The sequence below is a fragment of the Onychomys torridus genome, chromosome 5 (genome assembly GCF_903995425.1).
Source record: "Onychomys torridus chromosome 5, mOncTor1.1, whole genome shotgun sequence".
NCBI lineage: Eukaryota > Metazoa > Chordata > Mammalia > Rodentia > Cricetidae > Onychomys > Onychomys torridus.
Genome location: NC_050447.1, coordinates 33,253,340 through 33,272,739, shown reverse-complemented (window position 1 = coordinate 33,272,739; position 19,400 = coordinate 33,253,340). Strand labels below are relative to the sequence as shown.

The 19,400-nt window shown below is 53.1% G+C and overlaps 1 protein-coding gene across 2 annotated transcripts; it reads right to left on the bottom strand.

Annotated features, from left to right (window-relative positions):
* Positions 1-208: 208 nt before the first annotated feature.
* Positions 209-18,605, bottom strand: Ripor1 (RHO family interacting cell polarization regulator 1). Of its 2 annotated transcripts, none has more exons than XM_036188053.1 (22): positions 8,831-9,275; positions 7,852-7,978; positions 7,583-7,735; positions 7,352-7,430; positions 6,948-6,971; positions 6,799-6,852; positions 6,525-6,677; positions 6,359-6,422; positions 6,232-6,275; positions 6,028-6,153; positions 5,389-5,537; positions 5,181-5,310; positions 3,691-5,100; positions 3,487-3,608; positions 2,505-2,637; positions 2,115-2,250; positions 1,835-1,996; positions 1,453-1,611; positions 1,127-1,323; positions 961-1,044; positions 778-868; positions 209-629 (listed from the first exon to the last, which is right to left on the bottom strand). In XM_036188053.1, exons 1-22 carry the CDS (start codon positions 8,847-8,849, stop codon positions 532-534), a joined length of 3,714 nt encoding a protein of 1,237 aa, XP_036043946.1. In that variant the 5' UTR covers positions 8,850-9,275; the 3' UTR covers positions 209-531. The 2 variants fall into 2 exon arrangements, with proteins under 2 accessions (XP_036043946.1, XP_036043947.1); XM_036188054.1 differs by lacking the exon at positions 8,831-9,275 and adding an exon at positions 18,486-18,605 and having other exon boundaries at positions 239-629.
* Between the last annotated feature and the right edge of the window lie 795 nt (positions 18,606-19,400).

Below are 19,400 nucleotides of genomic sequence, written 5' to 3'. Positions count from 1 at the left end.
GTAGTTCCAGGGCCCAGCTGCAGGCTCAGCCTGTTCGGTGGTGCTCTCTTCCCTTCTGTGTCTTCTCCAAGCACAACCCTGGACTCTGGGCTTTCTTCCACCAGGATTTCCAGGGCAAATGCCCACGATGTTGTCACAGCTGGAGTGTGGGCACAACAGTGCCAGGAAGAGCACACCAGAAGGTGTTGGAGCAGAGGTTCAGGAGTGCAGCAAGCCATGTAGGAAACACATTTTGCTTTTTTATTTTCTGTAAAACTCTGTAAATAAAATACAAAACCAAGGGATGTGGTGAGGCAGAGAAAGATGTGGCCGGGCCCCTGACACTGTGGCAAAGGATATGCAGAACCAAGGCTGGGAGGCACTTCATTTCAGGCACTCTACCAACCCCAGGGGTAACAGAAGAATATATTAGATTTTCATTGATAGGAATTTGTGGAGAGAGGTGTCTGGAACCAGCCCTCACCCTCCCTGCCAGTGCCTGGTGAGCCCTGAAATGGGGGAAGGAACGCTGGGAGCCGGTGATTGGAGAGTTCAGAATGCTGTGCTGGCCATGCTGCTAGGCCCAAAGATGCGAGGCAGAGCATCCAGGGACTCCTCTAGCCGTCGATGAGCAGACTGTCCTTCTTCCCCTGTAAGGTGTGAAGATTGAAGATAAGGTCAAGAGTGGCCTTGCCTTCCAGGCCTTCTCACACCTGGCATTACCTCACCCTACTCCCAATAGCCAAGGTGTTCCCAAATCCCCTTAACTCACGTCTGTCTCCCACTTCCCAGCCTTACCACACTGCTGTAGGCTCTGCCGGGCAGCTTCCCTCACAGCCTCTGTGTCTGTTTGGCACAAGTACACCAGGGGCTCAATGCCCTCAGGAGCCTATCGGACAAAACATGGAGGCAGGTTCAGTGTTAACAAGTAGGAACCGCCCTGGAGTGGAAGCGGCGGGTAGGTAGGTTGGTAAGGATCACCTTGATACAGCCCAAAGCCAGGCATCCAGCCACTCGAGTCTGCACATCCTCATCCTCAAGTTGGTCCAGGAAGCACAAAAGAGCCTGGGCAAGGTGAGAGGGCAGAATTAGACACTGGGAGCCCTCGGTCCTCACCTTATCCACAAGAGAATCCTGCCAAACTCACCCTTTCCCGGAAGACAGGACCAAGCGAGAGGCTCCGAAGCTGGGTGCTGACCGCAGCCATGACTTTGTTGTTGCCATGGACCAGCAGGGAGCTAAGAGCCCGAAGCCCATCCCTTCGAAGGCGCCCCTCAGGTGCTAGCCTCAGGGCTTTCAGCACAACAGCCTGGTCATCAGAGTTCAAATTCTGTACCAGTAACACTAGAAAAAGTGGGGGGAGGGGCACGGCAAGTTGGCAAAGCTCTTGGGGTGAGAGGCTTCGCCCTCATCATTCACGCCCTCGGGGCCACCCATGGGGCAAGCATTCTGTGGCCGGGGCCACTGCCTCACCCTCCTCTGCAGTCTCTGTCACATAGGCATCCATGGAGGGGCTGTCCAAGGCTTCTACATAACTCCAGAACTGGAAGATGGTGAACTGCTCTCCGGGGCCCGCTTGGGGCCTCCTAGGCAGCTTCCGTCCCAGGGCGTCTTCCAGGAACTTCACACACACTGCAGGAGAGACAGTACCACAGCCTGAGTTGAGATAGACCCAGTCCTCTAAGCAGGTAGAGAATGTCCCTGTTCTAGCTCAGGCCCAGGGACTCCTTGTCCACACTCTAAGAACAAGCACTCACTAGTTCTCTTCAGTGCTCAGCCTGCCAGTCAGTATGAGATGACAAGGCCTTCCCTAAGGGAGCTAAGGAAGGAAGGGGCAGGTAGGCAGCCCACTCACCAGCCTCGGCTAAGCCTGGCTGGCGCAGGGAAAGACGGGCACCGTACTGGCCGCAGAAAGTCAGGAGCACCTGCTCCACCGGGCAGATGAAGGGGCTGAGTCCCTCTGTACACTGGTCCCAAAAGGTCAGGAAGCCGGACCGAGAGGCAGAGAACTGCACCACTGTGAGGAGTGAGGAAACCATCAGCAACGGAGCAGGTCAGGCAGGAGGGGCAGGCACGTAAATGGGAGTAGGTTAGGCATGCACTCCACTGGACATCACAGCCCAAGAGGCCTTTACCTTCCTGGGCAGAAGTGGCAGAGTTTCCCCACAGCCTGCTGCGCTCACACACTTCCTCAAGCACACGTGCCTCCCTCAGCAGCCGCTCTAGGGCCCATGCCTCCTGGCAGCGTAGGGGCCCAAATGTGCCCAGTTTCTAGAGGACAGGGGTTGCCAAGTAATTTAGACCCCATGGTAAGGGTTGTGGGGGATGGATCAGGGGAGTTCAGGTCCCAGCATGCATTGGGAGAGGCTGAAATGGGAAGGGTATAGGAGCTATTATATTCAGTGGAAGCCAAATGCCAGGACCTTGGGGCATTGGTGTGTGGAACTGAGAGGTTCAGAGGTGAGGTTTGGAGTACAGGGCTCCCTGGGGCAATGGGGTGGGGGTGGGGGGTATTATCCCCTCACCAGCAGGAGGCAGCTGCAGTGATACAGGTGCTGGACCAAGGTAGCATCCAGGGCTGGACACCCTGTGCTTAGGGACTGGGCATTTGATGAGTCTAATCTGTCCTCTGCCACAGCCTCTGGGCTGCTTGTGGACCTGAGAAAAAAATTAAATTCAAACACCCCAACAACACACATCACCTCTGGTCACCAGAGATTATTTTTATTAAGCTCCTCCCACCCAGAATGGAAGAACAATGTGCAGACACAGACAGTAGGCAAATTCACAGAGGACTTCCAGGAGGATGAGGCTGTAACCAGCAATGAGTAGCATGGGTCTTTATAGTCAACCTTTTGCAACCCTTGCTAAGACCAAAGGGGCTGCCGGCCCCGAGATGGGCGCCAGTAGGATTGCAGGCGGGATGGTCTATAAAATGCAGACTGCAAGGGACGCAAGGCTTGGGACTGGAACCTAGGAAGTCGTAAAGGAAGGAGGGACCGGGTGCGACTCTCAAATCTGAAACGGTAAAGTCTGCTCCAGGAATGAGAGCTGAGAGGCCGGGGTTTCCGGGAGAGTCGGGGTCGTGATGGAGGGGGCTGATACCGAGGGACACGGGATACATGGGGAGGCACGGAAAGAGCTCCTTCACGGGGTGAGTCCAAGATGAAGTCAAGGGAAAGAAGAGAGGCAGGAGGCTCACAAGCTGATGGGAACTTGCAGGGGAGGCAGACATTGCAGAGATGAGCAGGGTGGCCAGAAATGCTGGGATGGATGGAGTTGGTGATGTGGGCATCAAAGATACATGAGGTACACAAGGAAACACAACCGCACTTGCGCCACACACCTGTCCTCATGTATTCTATCCGGCCCCACCTCACCAGTTTCCTCCATCTTGCCTTTCCCCCACCCCACCTGCCCCTCCTCTGCCTTACGTTGCTTCACCTCCTCCCCTTCATCTCTCCCTGCCCAACTAGGTCCCAGTCCTTCCTTGTCTGGCCCCCTCACCTGGCCCCAGGACCATCGTTGTCTTCATCTTCGTCATCATTGAGGAAGCTGAAGCTCTCCAGAGCATGTTCCACAGTGATGCTAAGACTGGAGGCCCGGCTCCTAGTCAGGCCTTGTCTCTGCTGATGGTAAAGGGGGATCAGAGCTACTGCCACGGGCTGGCAGCTCTCCCTGTGCTGCCCCAGCCCAGCCCAGCCTCCTTACCATGAGCAGACTCTCCAGTCGGGTCACCTCCTGCTCCAGGCCCTGAAGCTCAGGGAACTGACCACGATAGTCATCCAGGGCAGCCATTAGGGTCCCCAGGGCCTCTTCAAGCCTTTTGTCTCCAGCTCCTCCAGTTGCTTCAGGGACTGGGGCTTGAGCAGCTGTGGCCAGGCTAAGTTCCAAATGCTGGGGTGCAGGGACTATGGATGAGGGAGAGGAACTTGGGCTCTTAAGAACTTGTTCTGGGGAATTTGGGGCAGGGCTTATGAGGGACTTTGAATCAGAACAATCAGGACTCTGGTGAGAGGTGCAGGATGCTGTGGGGTCTGTTTGAGTGTAGGGAGTGGAGGCTGGGTGACTGCAAGGCAGAGGTTCAGTGCCTGGGAGTATGGGGTCTGCAGAGGAGCTAGAAATTGTAGCAAGGTCTATAGAAGGGGTAGGGCTTTCAGTTGTAGAAATGGGGCTTGTAGTGGTTTGGACTGGGCCCACAGCATTAGTGGTATGACTTGTAGTGGTATGAGTTGACATCGCAGTTTTTCGAGTAGGGCTAGTGGGACTGGGACTTGGACCAGTGGCATTGGAGGGACTTGCAGTAGTGTGGATGAGGCTTAAGGTGGTATGGGTGGGGCTGGGGGTAGTGTGGGAGGGGCTGGGGGTAGTGTGGGAGGGGCTGGGGGTAGTGTGGGTGGAGCTGGGGATAGTGTGGGTGGGGCCGGGGGTAGTGTGGGTGGGGCTGGGGGTAGCCTGGTCTGTAGCACTGGGGATAGAGCAGGGCATGGGTTTGTGGGTAGAATCTGTAGTAGTGGAAGTTAGGCTTGGAACACTGCTGATGGGGCTTACAGCACTGTAGGTAGAGCTTGTCTGTGTGAGGCTTGGCAACTCAGAAGGGTCAGAGTCTGTGGCTTTGTGAACTAAGTCTAGCTGTGTAGATGATGCAGGGTCTATAAATGTGGGGGCAGGGCCAGCTGTACTTGGGGTGGGTCTCGTGGCAGAACGGCCAGTATCTAGCCCAGGAGGAACACTCCTCAAGTGCTCCACATGGGTGGAATCTGCAAGTGGACTAGGTCCTGGGGTCAGGCTTTCTGAGCCCACAGCTTCCACAGCCTCAGTCAGGGCAGCATCCACACTGGCCTCACTGATGTGGCTGAGAGTCCGGCTGTAAGGGGTATGCCCGTTGACCAGGGCTGGAGTCACAACTGGCTCTTCATCCACGGAACCAGAAGTGAGAGTCTCTGGCCTTCGGAAGGCAACTTGGATGGGCAGAGGCTCCGGCTGTTGCACCAAGGGCTTGGGAGTTGATGAATGTCGAGCAGTGCCTGAGAGCTGTGGGCTGGACGAGTCATCTGAAGATTCAGATGACAGGGACCATGCTGTCCCATTCTCTAGCTCCTCCTGCCGCCGCAGCATGTTCTAAGAGAAAGAGACACTTCAGGGTTACACCAAAAAGACCCCAGGAGATGGTAAGACCTGGGGCCTAGATTTTGACTCACATAGAAGGCTTGCTCCCGAAGTGAGGGTGTGTCTGGTGGGCTCTGGCTATATGTGGAAAATCGCTTAGTAACAGTGGAAGCTTTGTTGACTGTAGAAGCAGCTGAGGGCTGGTCATCCTTGTCAAAGGGACTGTGAAGGGAAAAAGACATTAGCCATGCTACTTAGCACAACCTTTTACCCTGCCCTAAGCCCTTCTTTCCTACCAACCTCCATATGACTTCCAGGCTGAGCTTGATGGTGCCAAGGTCATTGATGTCCACAGCCACAACCTGGGGCAGGGCAGCAAATAGGTCCTTGGTCTCACAGGAGACACTGCCCACAACTACATGGTTAGCCAGGCCCTTCAGTTCTGTCACCTGTGGCCAAGAGTACATGGAGGGGGGTCACATGAGTGAGGGGAGGGGCTAACGAGCTTCAGGGCATTCAGAAATCTCAGTGTGCATAGAGGTTATAAGATAGTCACAGGGTCACCAGGCTGTGCAGATTACAGGAGGATGAGAATTCTAGGGATCATAGGGCCACGGAGGCAATATGGGAGCATGAGCATCATAGACGTCCACGTTGGTAGGTTCACGGTCTCATGGGATTTCAATGGAAAGCAAATATCCACAAGTTTGGAAGATCAAAAGGTCTCAGTATCAAAGTCATGAGGTATAGGAGTTACAAAGATTGTTTTCAAGGTCACATAAAGAGGGTTATGGGGATCATAGAGGTCACAGAGTCACATTTACAGGGCCATAGAGCTATGAGGGGCCACAATAATGAGAGCCTTAGGAGAAATGGTTACAAGGAAGTCACAGGATAACAGGGTTCAAGCTGTCTTAGGGATCTGGTCAGAAAAATCACCTTGATAGACAGGAATTCTGTGAGTAGAGGAAGAAAGACGGTCTCTTCACTGTCCCACACCTGCTTCCCACTGCTCTCTATTCGGCCTCGTAGTCTCCAGCGCTGACGGCCATACTTCATGCAGATCTGGAGAAACAGGCAGGATGAAGCAGCCTTTGGGATTGTGACCCTCCCATCCCAGCCTTCTCACGTACAACCTCATACCTCATATTGATCGCCCACACACAGCCTGGCGAAGCCAGCCAGCCCTGGGCACAAAAAGGAGAAGGTGAGCCATGCTGAGGGCCATAAGCATACCCACTCCTGCCTCTCTGCCCCTACAACTCAGTACCTTTCATCCGGAGATGAAACTCGCCCAGCTGGGCCTCTAGTTCATTCTCCAGAAGACACATGCTCTGGGAAGGGGGGGAGGGGTAAGAATGTGAAGGAATGAAGAACCAGTTCTCTCTCACCAGCCCACACCCTGTGTCTCTGCCACAGTGGTCCGCATCTCTCACCTCTGTGTACTCTCGATGCCCTCTAGTGGCCTCAGCCAGGCTATCCCGGGCCTCTCGACTCCCCGGGGACCCTGTGCTATAGGCACGGACCATGTTGTAGGCACCATCCCGGAGACGCCGCTGGACACAGTATGCTTCATACAGCTCATCGATCTGGGAAAATGACAATAGGTGTAGCAGGAGGGAACTGAGACTCACCACTGGTGCCCCAGGAGGACCTTCCCCTTCCCCTCTGACATCCAAACCCACACCCCACTCTGCATGCATGCTGTACCTTACTGGCGTGGAACTCCAGTCGTCGAAGAAAACGTTCAATGGACTTGACTTGCTAAGGGAGAGTTGAGTCAGAACGAGGCGAAGTCCTAGGACTCTTTCCTCTCCCTATGAGCCAACCCCTTCCAACACTATTTTATATACACTTACCTTGTCCAAGTCATACAGGAAGCCCTACAGAGGGAGGTAAGAAGGGAATCTTAGAAAGCCTCAGAAGGACCCCAGGAAAGTACTTGCCCACCCAGCTATTCTTCAGGATTCAACAGACATGTTTCCCCTTTTGAAACCATCTTCCCAGGAAGAACCCTGGCCCTCTCCTGTGCCACCACAATATAATCTCTTGCTGTCATGAGTGAGGCCTGAACTCTCCCACTGGAAGCTTTTGGGATAAGGCACCAGGTCTCAAGCAGAAAGTGCACTCAACAAGTTGGGATAGAATCCTCTGCCAACTCACCTCAGAACACAGCTCAATATCAAACAATATCAACAAGGCCCAGCCCCTACACTGTACAGGCAAGAGGCACTGGTCCAGGGCACCCCTATCACTTGCTCACCAGGCGGGAATTCCTCTTGGACTCTTTGATCTGGCGCTGGAGCTTCTCCTGCTCCTGCTGATGCACTTCCAAGTAGGCCCTAGGGGAAAGGCAAGTGACAAGAGTCAACTTATCCAGCCTCAAGCTGGCAGCGTGCTGGCAGTAGGAAAAGGGTGCCTGGCTGGGGAAGACACAAACTTGCAGAAACTTAGGTGGAATCCTGGGACACTGCACAAGGAGGGAGTTGCTTACGTCAGTCCCCGCTTAAGGGCAGCGTACACCAGGTCCAGCCGCTCTGGCTGTGGCACCTTGGGGGCTGGATGGGCTACGGAAAACATCCTCGATACTCGGGAGAGCACTAGGGGCTTCCGCGGGGGCCCTGGTGGGCTGAAGACCGTGAAGCTCCTGAAGAAGAGACTGCCTTTAGAAAAGGGTCAGCAAGACTCCCCCAAGCCCTCCTTACACACCCAGTCCCAACCCCATCTAACTCTCTCAACCCCATTAAGCCCCTTGTCGCGTACCTGGGCCCGCGCTCGTGGCTGCCGAGGACGCCTGCGAAGGACTGGCTCCTACTGACCCGGGCGCTGAGCAGGCGGCGCTGCGGCCGCACCGACAGGGACATCATGGAATGAGTCCGCGCGGGGCTCCCTGGGGGTGGCGGGGGTGTGTGTCCAGCACTAATCGGGTCCCTGAAGAAGCCCCCTTCCCGTGGCCGGGTCCCAGGGCTGGAACAGGCCCTCCCTGGTCGCCAAGAACATCTGCCCCAATGGGCTCCAGCCTTGGCAGTCTTAGCCTCATTGGCCCCCTCGCTAATGACAGGGCAGTGGCAGGCGACTCGGCCTCGGACTCAGCGTGGCCTCCGCTCTGCCCCTACTTCCTGCGGAGGTGAGGGCTCCGCCTGTCGCGGGGCAGGAAGGGGGGGTCGCGCGGGGACCCTCCTCCAGCTGGGAAGAAGCAGGAAAGGGGCGGGGCGCGCGAAGAATGTGCGGAAGCGCCTGTTTACCCGGGGGCGGGGCGGCATCCCCAGCCCTTCCCCTGACCGCCCCCCCCAAGTGGCTGAAAGCTCGGGTGCCACCACCCCGGGAGGCCGTGGAAGGTCATGAGGCGGGGCGCGGGTTAGGATCTCAGTAGAGCGGAGAGACACGCCTGGCGGCAGGTTTGTAACCCACTCCTGTAACCCACCGCCCAGTGTAAACGATGCCCCCAACTCACACCGACTAGCAGACGCCTTGACGCCAGCGTCCTCCCGGCTGGGCGCCCGGGGATTCCCAGAGTGGGGGGCAGTGCGGAGAGAAGGGCCCCGCCTCCTCCACCTTTCTATACACTCTTCTTGGAAACTGAGTCACGGACGCACGCTTCCCCTGCCGTGGGAGGGAAGGAGTCCCGGCCGAACCTCCACCCCAACAACTCGAACGAAACACGCACCCTAGGCCCCCAGAATCCCGTCTGCATCCCTTGTGGCCATCTCCGGAGCCTTCGCAACTCCGAGCCGAGTCCTACCTCTCTTCTTGGAGTTCATGGTAGGTTTTGGATGGCCCCGGGCCCGCGCTCACCCACGGTGTCCCGCTGGCCTGGGGCTTTTGGTACTGGCCCCGCTGGGCTCCCAGCTCACTGCCAGCGGCTCTGGCCCTGGTTTCGGCTGCTCTCCGCGCCTCCCGCCCGCCCAGTTCCTGCCTCCTGACTCAGCCAGCCGGGATGGGGCGGGACTGGTTCCCTGGACTAGGGGGGCACCCGACCTCAGTCTGCTTGGCCTCTGCAAGGGGTGACTAGTAGCTTTCCTCCCGAGTAGGTTGACACAGGGTTTGGGGTTATGGGCGCCTGTGAAGGGAGTTGAACCCCAAAATGAATATGGGAGAACAGATTGAAGAGACAAGTGGGACAGTGATAGGAAGGTGTGCAAGGGGCTGGAGAGATGGCTCAGCGGTTAAGAGCACTGGCTTCTCTTCCAGAGGACCCAGGTTCAATTTCCAGCAGCTCACAAGCTCACAACTGTAACTCCAGTTCCAGGGAATCTGACACCCTCACACAGATGTGTGTGTGTGTGTGTGTGTGTGTGTGTGTATGCAGGCAAATCACCAATACTTATGAAATAAAAATAAATGTAAAAAAAGAAAGAAAGGTGTTCAAAAGTGGTTGTCAGGCTGCTGAGGAAAGATTCAACATAAAGAGGGTTGGGAGTTAGGGTTCTGTGTGTGTGAAGGGGGGAAAGCAGGAAGTTGGGGGGTTGAGTGCAGGGATTGTGCCCATGAAGGACACTGTATAATAAGGACTCTGAGGAAGCTGAGGAGAGAGAGGAGCTGAAAGGATGGGGGCTAGATCATCCATATAGTATATATATTCTCTCCACTCGGCTCCTCCAAGACACTGACAATTCCAAAGCCCCCTGCAATATCTTTACACTCACAAAGAGGGTGCTCAGTCTGGGGCTCTCCCCTCCCTGGGACCCAGGGAAAAGATCAGGACCTACCACCCAGCCAGGGCTTCCCCCATAATGGAAGCTAGGACTGAGAAGTTATCCTTCTACCCTTGGCTCCCCTCCAGTCTGAATTCCCTTGGTACCAGCTTTCTTGATCCCAGCATCTCCTACTTGAATACCCTGTGTCTACATCCAGCAGGAACTATGCATTCCTGTGGACTGCCCACCTAATACAAGCCTTTATGTGTCTTTCAGCTCCCATACCCAATACCTTTGCCTTATCGTCTGCTCTGGAATTCCCTTTTCCTAAACCACAGCCTCACTGTCCAGAATTGTCAGTTTTCTCCATCACCACTACCACATCTGCTTGTTACCTGAGACCTCTGGTCCCCAGAACACAACTCATTTATTCAGCTACCCACTGAGTGGCAAGCATGTGCCAGTCACTGGAGATACACCCCAGAATTTCACAGACACCACTGTGCACAGAGAGCACAGTCCGCCTCTGCCTGCTTTCTCTTCCAGCTCCCTCCCACCTTCCTCCCTTCCTTTCTCTGCACACCCTCTTCCCAGCCGCAGCCGCAGCCACCCTTCTATCTCTTGCCTGCTGTTAATTTCAGCACTCCACACTCTGTCTTGGGTGGCAGAAACCAACCCTGGCAAACTAACTCCCTGTCCTTGCAGCTCCTACACTCCTGGATTGAGCCGGGAGGTCTTGGCACAGTAGCTGGAATCACAGAGCAATTCTCAGCGTCAGATGGTTCTCACTTACTACCTAGGAGATTATCCTGTATGGTACTAATCTTTTTTCTTCCTTCTCAGAGAAGATGGATGTCTCAGACTTTCTCTTCAACTTACCAGTAAAGTCAAGTCGCTCTCACACTAAATGTGAAAACAAGCCTGAAAACTATTCTAATGCCCATCAATAATAACAGAATAACTATGTGATAAAATCAATGAAAAATACAATTACATCCAGTAACATGAGTGAATCTTACAGGTATATCAAGTAGTAACAGACACCAAACACAAGTAAGGGAATATTTATGGTTCCCTTGATAATGAAGTTCAAAAACAGGTGAGAAAGTATATGGGCATGGTAGCCCATCCCTATTATCGCTCAGGAGGCAGAGGCAGGAAGATCAGAAGTTCATGGCTAGCCTAGGCTACAAGAGACCCTGTCTCAAAAAACAAAAATAAAACCAGAACAAACAAAAAGCACACAAAACCAATTTATGATGGCAGAAGTCAGATTAGTAATTGTCCTGGTTGGTTTTTGTAAACTTGACACAAATCTAGATGTATCTAGCAAGAGGGAATCTTAATTGAGAAAATGTCTCCATCAGACTGAACTACTGTAGGCAAGAAGCATTTTCTTTTTCTTTTTCTTCTTCTTCGGTTTTTTTTTTTTTTTTTTTTTTTTTTTTAATAGGATCTAGCTATGTAGCCTTGCTTGACTGGCCTGAAACTTGCTATGTAGATCAGGCTAACCTTGACCTCATAGAGATCTGCCTGCCTCTGTCTCCTGAGTGCTGGGATTAAAGGCATGTACTACCACACTGGCTCTGCATGTTTTTTTATAATGATGGATGTGGGAGAGTCTAACCCAATTGGGAGTGGTGCTACCCTTGAGCAAGTGGTCCTGGGGTGTATAAGAAAGCAAACTGAGGGGTTGGGGATTTAGCTCAGTGGTAGAGCGCTTGCCTAGCAAGTGCAAGGCCCTGGGTTCGGTCCTCAAAAAAAAGAGCCAGGCGGTGGTGGTGCATGCCTTTAATCCCAGCACTCAGGAGGCAAAGGCAGGCAGATCTTTATGAGTTCGAGGCCAGCCTGGTCTACAGAGTGAGATCCAGGAAAGGCACAAAACTATGCAGAGAAACCCTGTCTCAAAAAAACAAAAAAGAAAAGCAAACTGAAGTTAGGTAGTGATGGTGCACACCTTTAATAACAACACTCAGGAGGCAGAGCTAGGCAGATCTCTTGTGAGTTCAAGGCCAGCTTGGTCTACAGAGAGAAATCCAGGACAGGCACCAAAGCTACACAAAGAAACCCTGTCTCAGGCTGGAGAGATGGCTCAGAGGTTAAGAGCACTGACTGCTCTTCCAGAGGTCCTGAGTTCAATTCCCAGCAACCACATGGTGGCTCACAACCATCTGTAATGAGATTTGGTGCCCTCTTCTGGCCTGCAGTCAAACATGCTGTATACATAATAAATAAATAAGTCTTTAAAAACAAAATAACAAGGGTTGAGGATTTTTAGCTCAGTGGTAGAGCACTTGCCTAGCAAGCACAAGGCCCTGGGTTCGGTCCTCAGCTCCGGCAAAAAAAAAAAAAAAAAAAAGGAATTAAAAAACCAACCAAGCAAAAAGAAACCCTGTCTCAAAAAAACAAAAGAAAGAAAAGAAAACGGGAGGCAGGGCCAGGAGGATATCTGTGAGTTCGAGGCCAGCCTGGTCTCCAAAGCGAGTTCCAAGGAAAGGCCCAAAGCTACAGAGAGAAACCCTGTCTCGAAAAACCAAAAGAAAAAAGAAAGCAAACTGAATGAGCCACGGGCAGCTATTAAGCAGCATTCTTTTATGGCTTATATTTCAGTTCCTGCCTCCAGGTCCCGGCACTACTTGAGTTCCTGCCCTGACTTCCCTCAGTGATGAACTGTTACCTGAAAGTATAAAAGGAATTAACCCTCTCCTCCCCAAGCTGCTTTTGGTCACGGTGTTTTACCACACTAATGAAACCCTAATTCAGACAGCAGTTATCCTTGGGCTGTAACTGGAAGTAGGCAAAGGGGTCTTCCAAAGTGTTAGCAAGGCTTTATTTCCTGCTGTGGGTTCTATTTCCCAGTCATATATAGGTGTGTTCCATTACAAAATGTATCATGATGTGCATTTAGGACAGACTTGTGCATGTGTGTGTAGGAATGATGGGGTTTTAGCTATATTCCCCAAGCTAGCCTCAAAAACTCTAGGCTCAAGCAATCTTGCTGCCTTAGCTTCCTGAGAAGCTTGGACCTTAGGTGTATGCCACTGTTTCTAGCTACTTGCTGCATACATTAGATTTTACTATATAGTTGGATTTAAGCAACTACAGGGAATCTAGATGTAGCTCAATGGTAAAAAGTACATGCTTAGTATGCTCAAACTTTTGGATTCAAAACTCATGCACACACTCAGACAGTGAATGAATAACTATAGAAAATAAATTACAGTCGGGCAGTGGTGGCACATGCCTTTAATCCCAGCACCCGGGAGGCAGAAGCAGGCGGACATCTGTGAGTTCAAGGCCAGCCTGGTCTACAAAGCAGATGCCAGGACAGCCAGGACTGTTACACAGAGAAACCCTGTCTTGAAAAACCACACACACAAAATAAATAAATTAAAAAAAAATTACATCCCAGTGTGTCCTGTGCCTTTCTCTAGCTACCCCATTCCTCTCCCCAATTGCTCTGCTCCTTTCTGAGTCAAGTTTCTGGAAGAATGGTCACCTCCATTTCCTGGCCACACCCACCTACTCCTCTTCCTATGCTGGCTGGCTTTTTGCACCCACCCCTTCTGTGACTAGTCTTGACAAGGTCAACAATGACCTCTCTGTTGCTGAATCAACTCAGTATCTAATGTCTGTTTCTTATCCTGCTCGATTTCAATAAAGTATTGGATTCTGTGGTTCCCTTCCTCTTCATTAAGCCCTTCCTTCCATGAATTTCAAGAAGCAGTGGGGCTGGAGAGATGGCTCAGCAGTTAAGAGCACTGGCTGCTCTTCCAGAGGAACTGGGTTCAATTTTCAGCACCCACATGGCAGCTCACAACTGTCTGTAACTCCAGGATCCAACACTCTCACACAGACATATATTCAGGCAAAACACCAATGCACACAAAATAAAAATAAACTTAAAAAAAGAAGAAGCAGCTGGGTGGTGGTGGCACATGCCTTTATTCCCAGTACTTGGGAGGCAGAGGCAGGTGGGTCTCTGTGAGTTCAAGGCCAGCCTGGTCTACAGAGCAAGATCCAAAACAGGCACCAAAACTACACAGAGAAACCCTGTCTCGAAAAACAAAAAATCAAACAAACCAAAAAAAAAAAAAAAAAAGAAGCAACATACTTCTGTTTTTCTCCCTACTTCTCTCAGCACATTTTCTTTTCCCACAGAGGGTTTGTTTCTCTCTTTATCCTCAAATGGACTTCATTGTCTCAGCCCTTGGGCTATGTACCTCTCTATATCCTTATCTATCCTTAACCAAACCACTCTTGTAAGCATTAGGCCTGCTTATCCAACTGCCTCCCAGATGACTATCCACAGAGTAACTGACAATGCATAGTGGCTTGTAAAGGGAGGTGAACTGAGTTTGAGGTCACTGGACTGAACTGACCACTTTTCCAAGTTTTAACCATTCTATGACAGTGCTATTATCTATCTGCCCAGTTGTTCAAAACAGAAACTGGGAGTCATCCTTGGTCCTGCTCTGAGTTACACTCCACCTCCACTCAGTCACCCACTCTTGGCCGATCAACCTTCTAGATGTCTTTAGATGCAGTCCTGGGGGTACAAGTTTATAATCCCTTCTACCTGGGAGGCTGAGGCAGAAAGATCAAATATTCAAGCCTACCTGAACTACAAAGTGGATTCAAGGCCAGTCTGGCTAACCTATTACAATTTGTGTGTGTGTTGGTGGTGGTGGTGGTGTTTCTCTGTGTAGCTTTGGAGCCTGTCCTGGAACTCGATTTGTAGACCAGGCTGGCTTTGAACTCAATATTTTTTTTAAGATTTTTTTTTTTTTTTTTAAAGTCTGGGGGTATAGCTCAGAGGCAAAATACTTGGTCAGCTTGCTTAAGGTCCTAGTTTAATGCCCAGTATACATACATATATACAAACATACACTCATAGAGAATGTGTCTCTAGAATCTGCACCCTCACATCAGGTCCAAGCTATTACCAACTCTAGCCTAGAATCCTAGCAGCCTCCTATAGGCTCCCTGTCTCCGCTTTATCCTGCAATCAACCATTCTTTTTTTCTTTTTCTTTTTCTTTTTCTTACTTTTTTTTTTTTTTTTTGCCAGAGCTGAGGATCAAACCCAGGGCCTTGCACTTGCTAGGCAAGTGCTCTACCACTGAGCTAAATCCCCAACCCCCCCTTTTTTTTGGGGGGGGGGTTGAGACAGGGTTTCTCTGTAGCTTTGGTACCTGTCCTGGACTAGCTCTGTAGACCAGGCTGGCCTCGAACTCACAGAGATCCACCTGCTTCTGCCTCCCGAGTGCTGGGATTACAGGCGTGTGCCACCACCACCCGGCAACCATTCTTTATTCACTAACAGTCTTTTGAAAATTCCAGTCACCAACAATGCCAAAAACACCACCACCAACAGCAAAACAACCCTGTCCCTTTTTGTGTTTGCTGTATGCCAGGCACTCTGCTGAACCAAGGTCATTTAACTCCAGCAAGAAACCTATGTAGGGAGATTTTATTAGCCTGCTTCACAGCTGAGGTCAACTGGCTGTATGTGACCTTGGGTGAGACTTTTCTTTGTTTCTTGAGACAGACTTTCTCTGTGGAGCCCTGGCTGTCCTGGAACTTGCTCTGTAGACCCGGCTGGCCTTGAACTTGCAGGGCCAAGACCTTCTTAAGCTTTTGGACTTCAGAATCTCCTGTGGATGATAACCACAATCACTGCTGGAAGCATGGGGTGAGATATCTATGGGGAGTGTTCAGGGCAGTACATGTAGTACACAACAAGTATTAGCTGCTATTGATAATAATTTTAATTTACCCAAGATTACGAAGCTAGGAAGTGGCAGGGCCCAGATTCAAGCCTAGGCTTTCTCATCTCAGACTCTATAGATCTCTAGAATCTCTCTATTCAGACTCTTATGAAAAATTCACAGCTACCTCCTGTTCCTAAGAATAAAGTCCTATGCTTCTTCCTTCCTGGGCCCCTGTCGACCTCTCTAGCAACTGTGACCCCTCCTGGCACACTCAAGGTTCTTAGCATCTGGGCAGCAAACTCCATCCCTCCCATATCCCTTTTCCACCAGAGAGAGAGAGAGGGAGAGAGAGAGAGAGAGAGAGGGAGAGAGAGAGAGAGAGAGGGAGTTGGGGGGGGGGGGGAGGGGCTAGGTTCAAGCTTAGGCTCTTAGGCAAGCACTCTACCACTGAACTACATTCCCAGCCCCATCTTTTCACTACTCTTAGCCTGACTGACCCCTTCTCCTTTTTCTTCTGTCTCCCTAACTTCTTCTTCCAGGAAGCCTGCTCTGGGATGGTTCCCCCTTTTTGGCGCCTCTATAGCTTCCTCTCTCTGGCCCTCAAGACCACAGGGCTAGGTTGTAATTCTCCAGGGTCTGTTTTCCCACCAGTCTACTCTGGGTCCTGGGGCCTACTTGCTTGCCCACTACTGTAATTTCCGGGGCCCTCCACAAAGACCTGAGCATCTGGGCGACCAAGGGAGGAGGGAGCTGAGTGTGGGAACTGGGCTGCCCAGTCTTTGGAACAGGATCCTGACCTGCTAGAGAGGTAGATCATAGGATACAAGTCTGGATTTCCTACCCAACCTAAGATTCTTTTCCCTCCCCACTTTATTACCTCCCTTACCATACGTGTGGGGCAAGGGTTGCTCCCTGGGAATGCGACAGGGTGGCGGTGTCCTGGGATTCGGAATTCAGAGAATAGTTGTTCCATTTTCTTTCCCTGGCAGTGTCTCTGCTGCCACTTATACTCAGGAACTGTGACTAACACCAACCCCCCACCCCACCTCACTATTTAGTCATGGAGAATGTACAATCAATTGACTGGCCATCTCTGGGGGAGGCAGTCTCATCCCTGTCGGGGTGGACGGAGAAGGCTGACACCCCACTCCCACCCCCAGCTAATGGATCCAGGTCCCAAAGGTTATGAGGCGTGCGGCTCAACAGTGAATGGCATCTTGACTGCCTGCACGAACTCTGTTTTCATAGACCCCCCAATAGCTCCTGTGTGCCAAGACTAATCCACCTGTATGGGACGGAAAGTACCACTAACAGTATTATTGTCCATCTAGTGCCGTGATCGGTCACACTAGCCATAGCCTCTCCGCGAGTGGGTCCAGCCCGGCTCAGCTGTAGGGCCACAGGAGACTGAGGTAAACAGAAGCTATAAATATCCCAGGCAAAAGGGTGGCTGCAAGGGAGAAGGGGGTCGCGCGTAGAAGCCTGTCCCTGTCTCCATGGCAACTGCCCCAAACCTGCTGCTGACGTCATCTGGCAGCCGCCAACCAGAACCGGCAATTTAGAGGGGAGGGGGGCCTGCTCTGGCCTAGGACCCCCACCCCACCCCGGAACCGGGTGGAGACTGCTTGGTGGCCTCACTTCCTGCCGGCCTCCTCCCTGGTCAGCTGGTCACATTCCCTGTCCCGCCGTGTTCTGGGAGCTGGACAGCCTCCCCCAGTTGGGTCTGGCTAGGACGCGAGTCCCAGCGGTGGCGAATTGGGAACGCTCTGACTCACCCTCGCTTTCCTCGCCTGCTTTTCCACCTAGGCATAGCCTAGTCCAGTGCTCTGTGTGCTACCCCTCCCTCCTACCCAAACCCAGGCTCTGGGTCTGCTCATCCCGCTCTGCTGCCCACAGGACCCGGGACCCGGTAGGAGGCAGACGAGGGAGACATGCCAGTCCTTGTCTGGCTGTATTGTTGTGTAGCTCTTACGGTTTTGCCCCCTACCCAACCCTCCTTGTCAATACTAGGATGGTGGATGGGTGCAGGGGCAAAGATTCAGATCAAATTCTGGCTTCTCCCCAACACAGCTGTGTGACCTTGAGAACGATGCTAATCTCTCTGGCCCAGTATGTGCATCTGCCAGATGGTCATAGACCTCCAAAGGCTGCATGTCAGCTGAATGCTGCAGACCCAAGACGCACGCAGCCACCCACATGGTGGCCAGGGCACCGTTATTATTATATTAGATTGTACACACAAGAGTCCAGTCTGCACATATATCAGAACTGGTTTGGAAGGGCCAGCCACAGAGGTCAGATCCAGGCTTAACTCGGGCTAGGGGGACAGAGGGTGTTGAAGCTGACTTAGCCGGGGCTCTAGTCCACGCGAACAACCCCTTCCCCAAACCAGTTCTACAAGATGCTCAGTTCTGACTGTTTGCTGAGTCTCCGTAGCAGCTTCCATCTCCAGGGACAGGGTCTGGTCACCGACCTCCACCAGTGCGACCTTCTCCGGCTTCAGCTTTGGTTTGGGTGGAGAGTGTGGCCTCGGGCAGGCTCAGTCACCTCGGGCCTGGCCCCAAAGCAGCTTAGGTCGGAAGGACCGGGAAGACTAGCTCATCTGGGAGGTCTCCTGCACCCTGTCGCCCCCTTCCCATTCCCAGATCAGCCTCCCGTCGCTCCGTGGGCAGCACAGGCTCGGGGAGAAAAGCCAATCCCAGGCCCAGATAGGCGCCTCAGGCTCGCCCTCGGGCCTGCCCACCGCGGAGCCCCGGGGCACGGCCGCCGCGGCCTGGCTACGGAAGGGAAGAAGGCGGCGGCGGCGGCGGGCGCGGCAGACCCGGAGGCGGCGGCTTTTGTAGGACGAAGCTGCGTCCTCCGCGCCCGGGATGGGGGTGGGGGAGTGGGGAGGAAAGACACCGCGCGATCCGGGTCGCGAGAATGCGGTGAGGCGGGACCCGGTCGCAGACCCGCGAGCCGCTGGGCGGCGCGGGTGCGGGAGGCACGGGATCCACCGCCCGCCCCCTCTCCCGGCCACGGCCTTCGGAAACCGCACGGACACTCACATGGCTGCACTGGGCTTCAAGGAGCTCGCGCTGTCGGTGCTCTCGGCGTTGCCTGGCCTGCTCGCGCCGCAGCTGCCGCTGTCGCCGCCGCCGGCGCCCGCCCCTCCCTCTCTCCCTCTCTCCCTCCCTCCGCCCCGCCGCCCCGCCCCGCCGGGCCCCCCCTCCTGCGCCCCCCCCCCCCCCACTCCCCCGGCTCCCGCACCCCTAAGGGGAGCGCACAGCTCGCTCCACCTTCGCGGGTAGCCGGGCAGAGTTGTCTGCCTACCGTGTCCACCAGCTCGTGGGAGGGGAGACCTTGGGGAACCCGAAGGCGTCTGCGGGAAGCGGGCGGCTTCCTGGGAATCGCATGCAGACCTTAAAACTGGGGTAGGGGGCGCTAGGGAACCCCTCCTACTTGCCTCTTACCCAGATCGCTGCAGTTCTAAAGACCTCAGGCTCCCTTCCTGTCACTATAAACGGGTTTTTGGAGCTGACACTGAAAGTTGGGGTGGTTGGAGAAAATTGGTCTGGAAAGGCCAAAAGAGAGCTGGGAAGCCTAACCATCCCACACCTCCTGGGTTGAAGCGCAGCCTCTTCATCCCTCCGCATTTTTTCAGCCAGCCTCAGTTTCCCACTGTAGGGTCAGAAAGCCTTTTCTGCTATCGTCTGGCTAATATATTAGAGATCATAGCCAGGCCATGTACGCATTCACCACTCGTTGGGTACTGCTTTCTGGGGAGTTACAGAGATTTTGCTACTGGGATATGTGACTAACCTGGTAAGATCTGGGTATGCATATTGGAAGCACACTTTGGCCATCCCGGCCAAAGCCTTATCTTCTCCAAGGCCAGGCCAGGGCTGGAATGCTAGCCCTTCCAAGGAATGGGTTATGGTTGAATAGAGAGCTAGCCTGACTGACCCCTAATGGGGTAAATG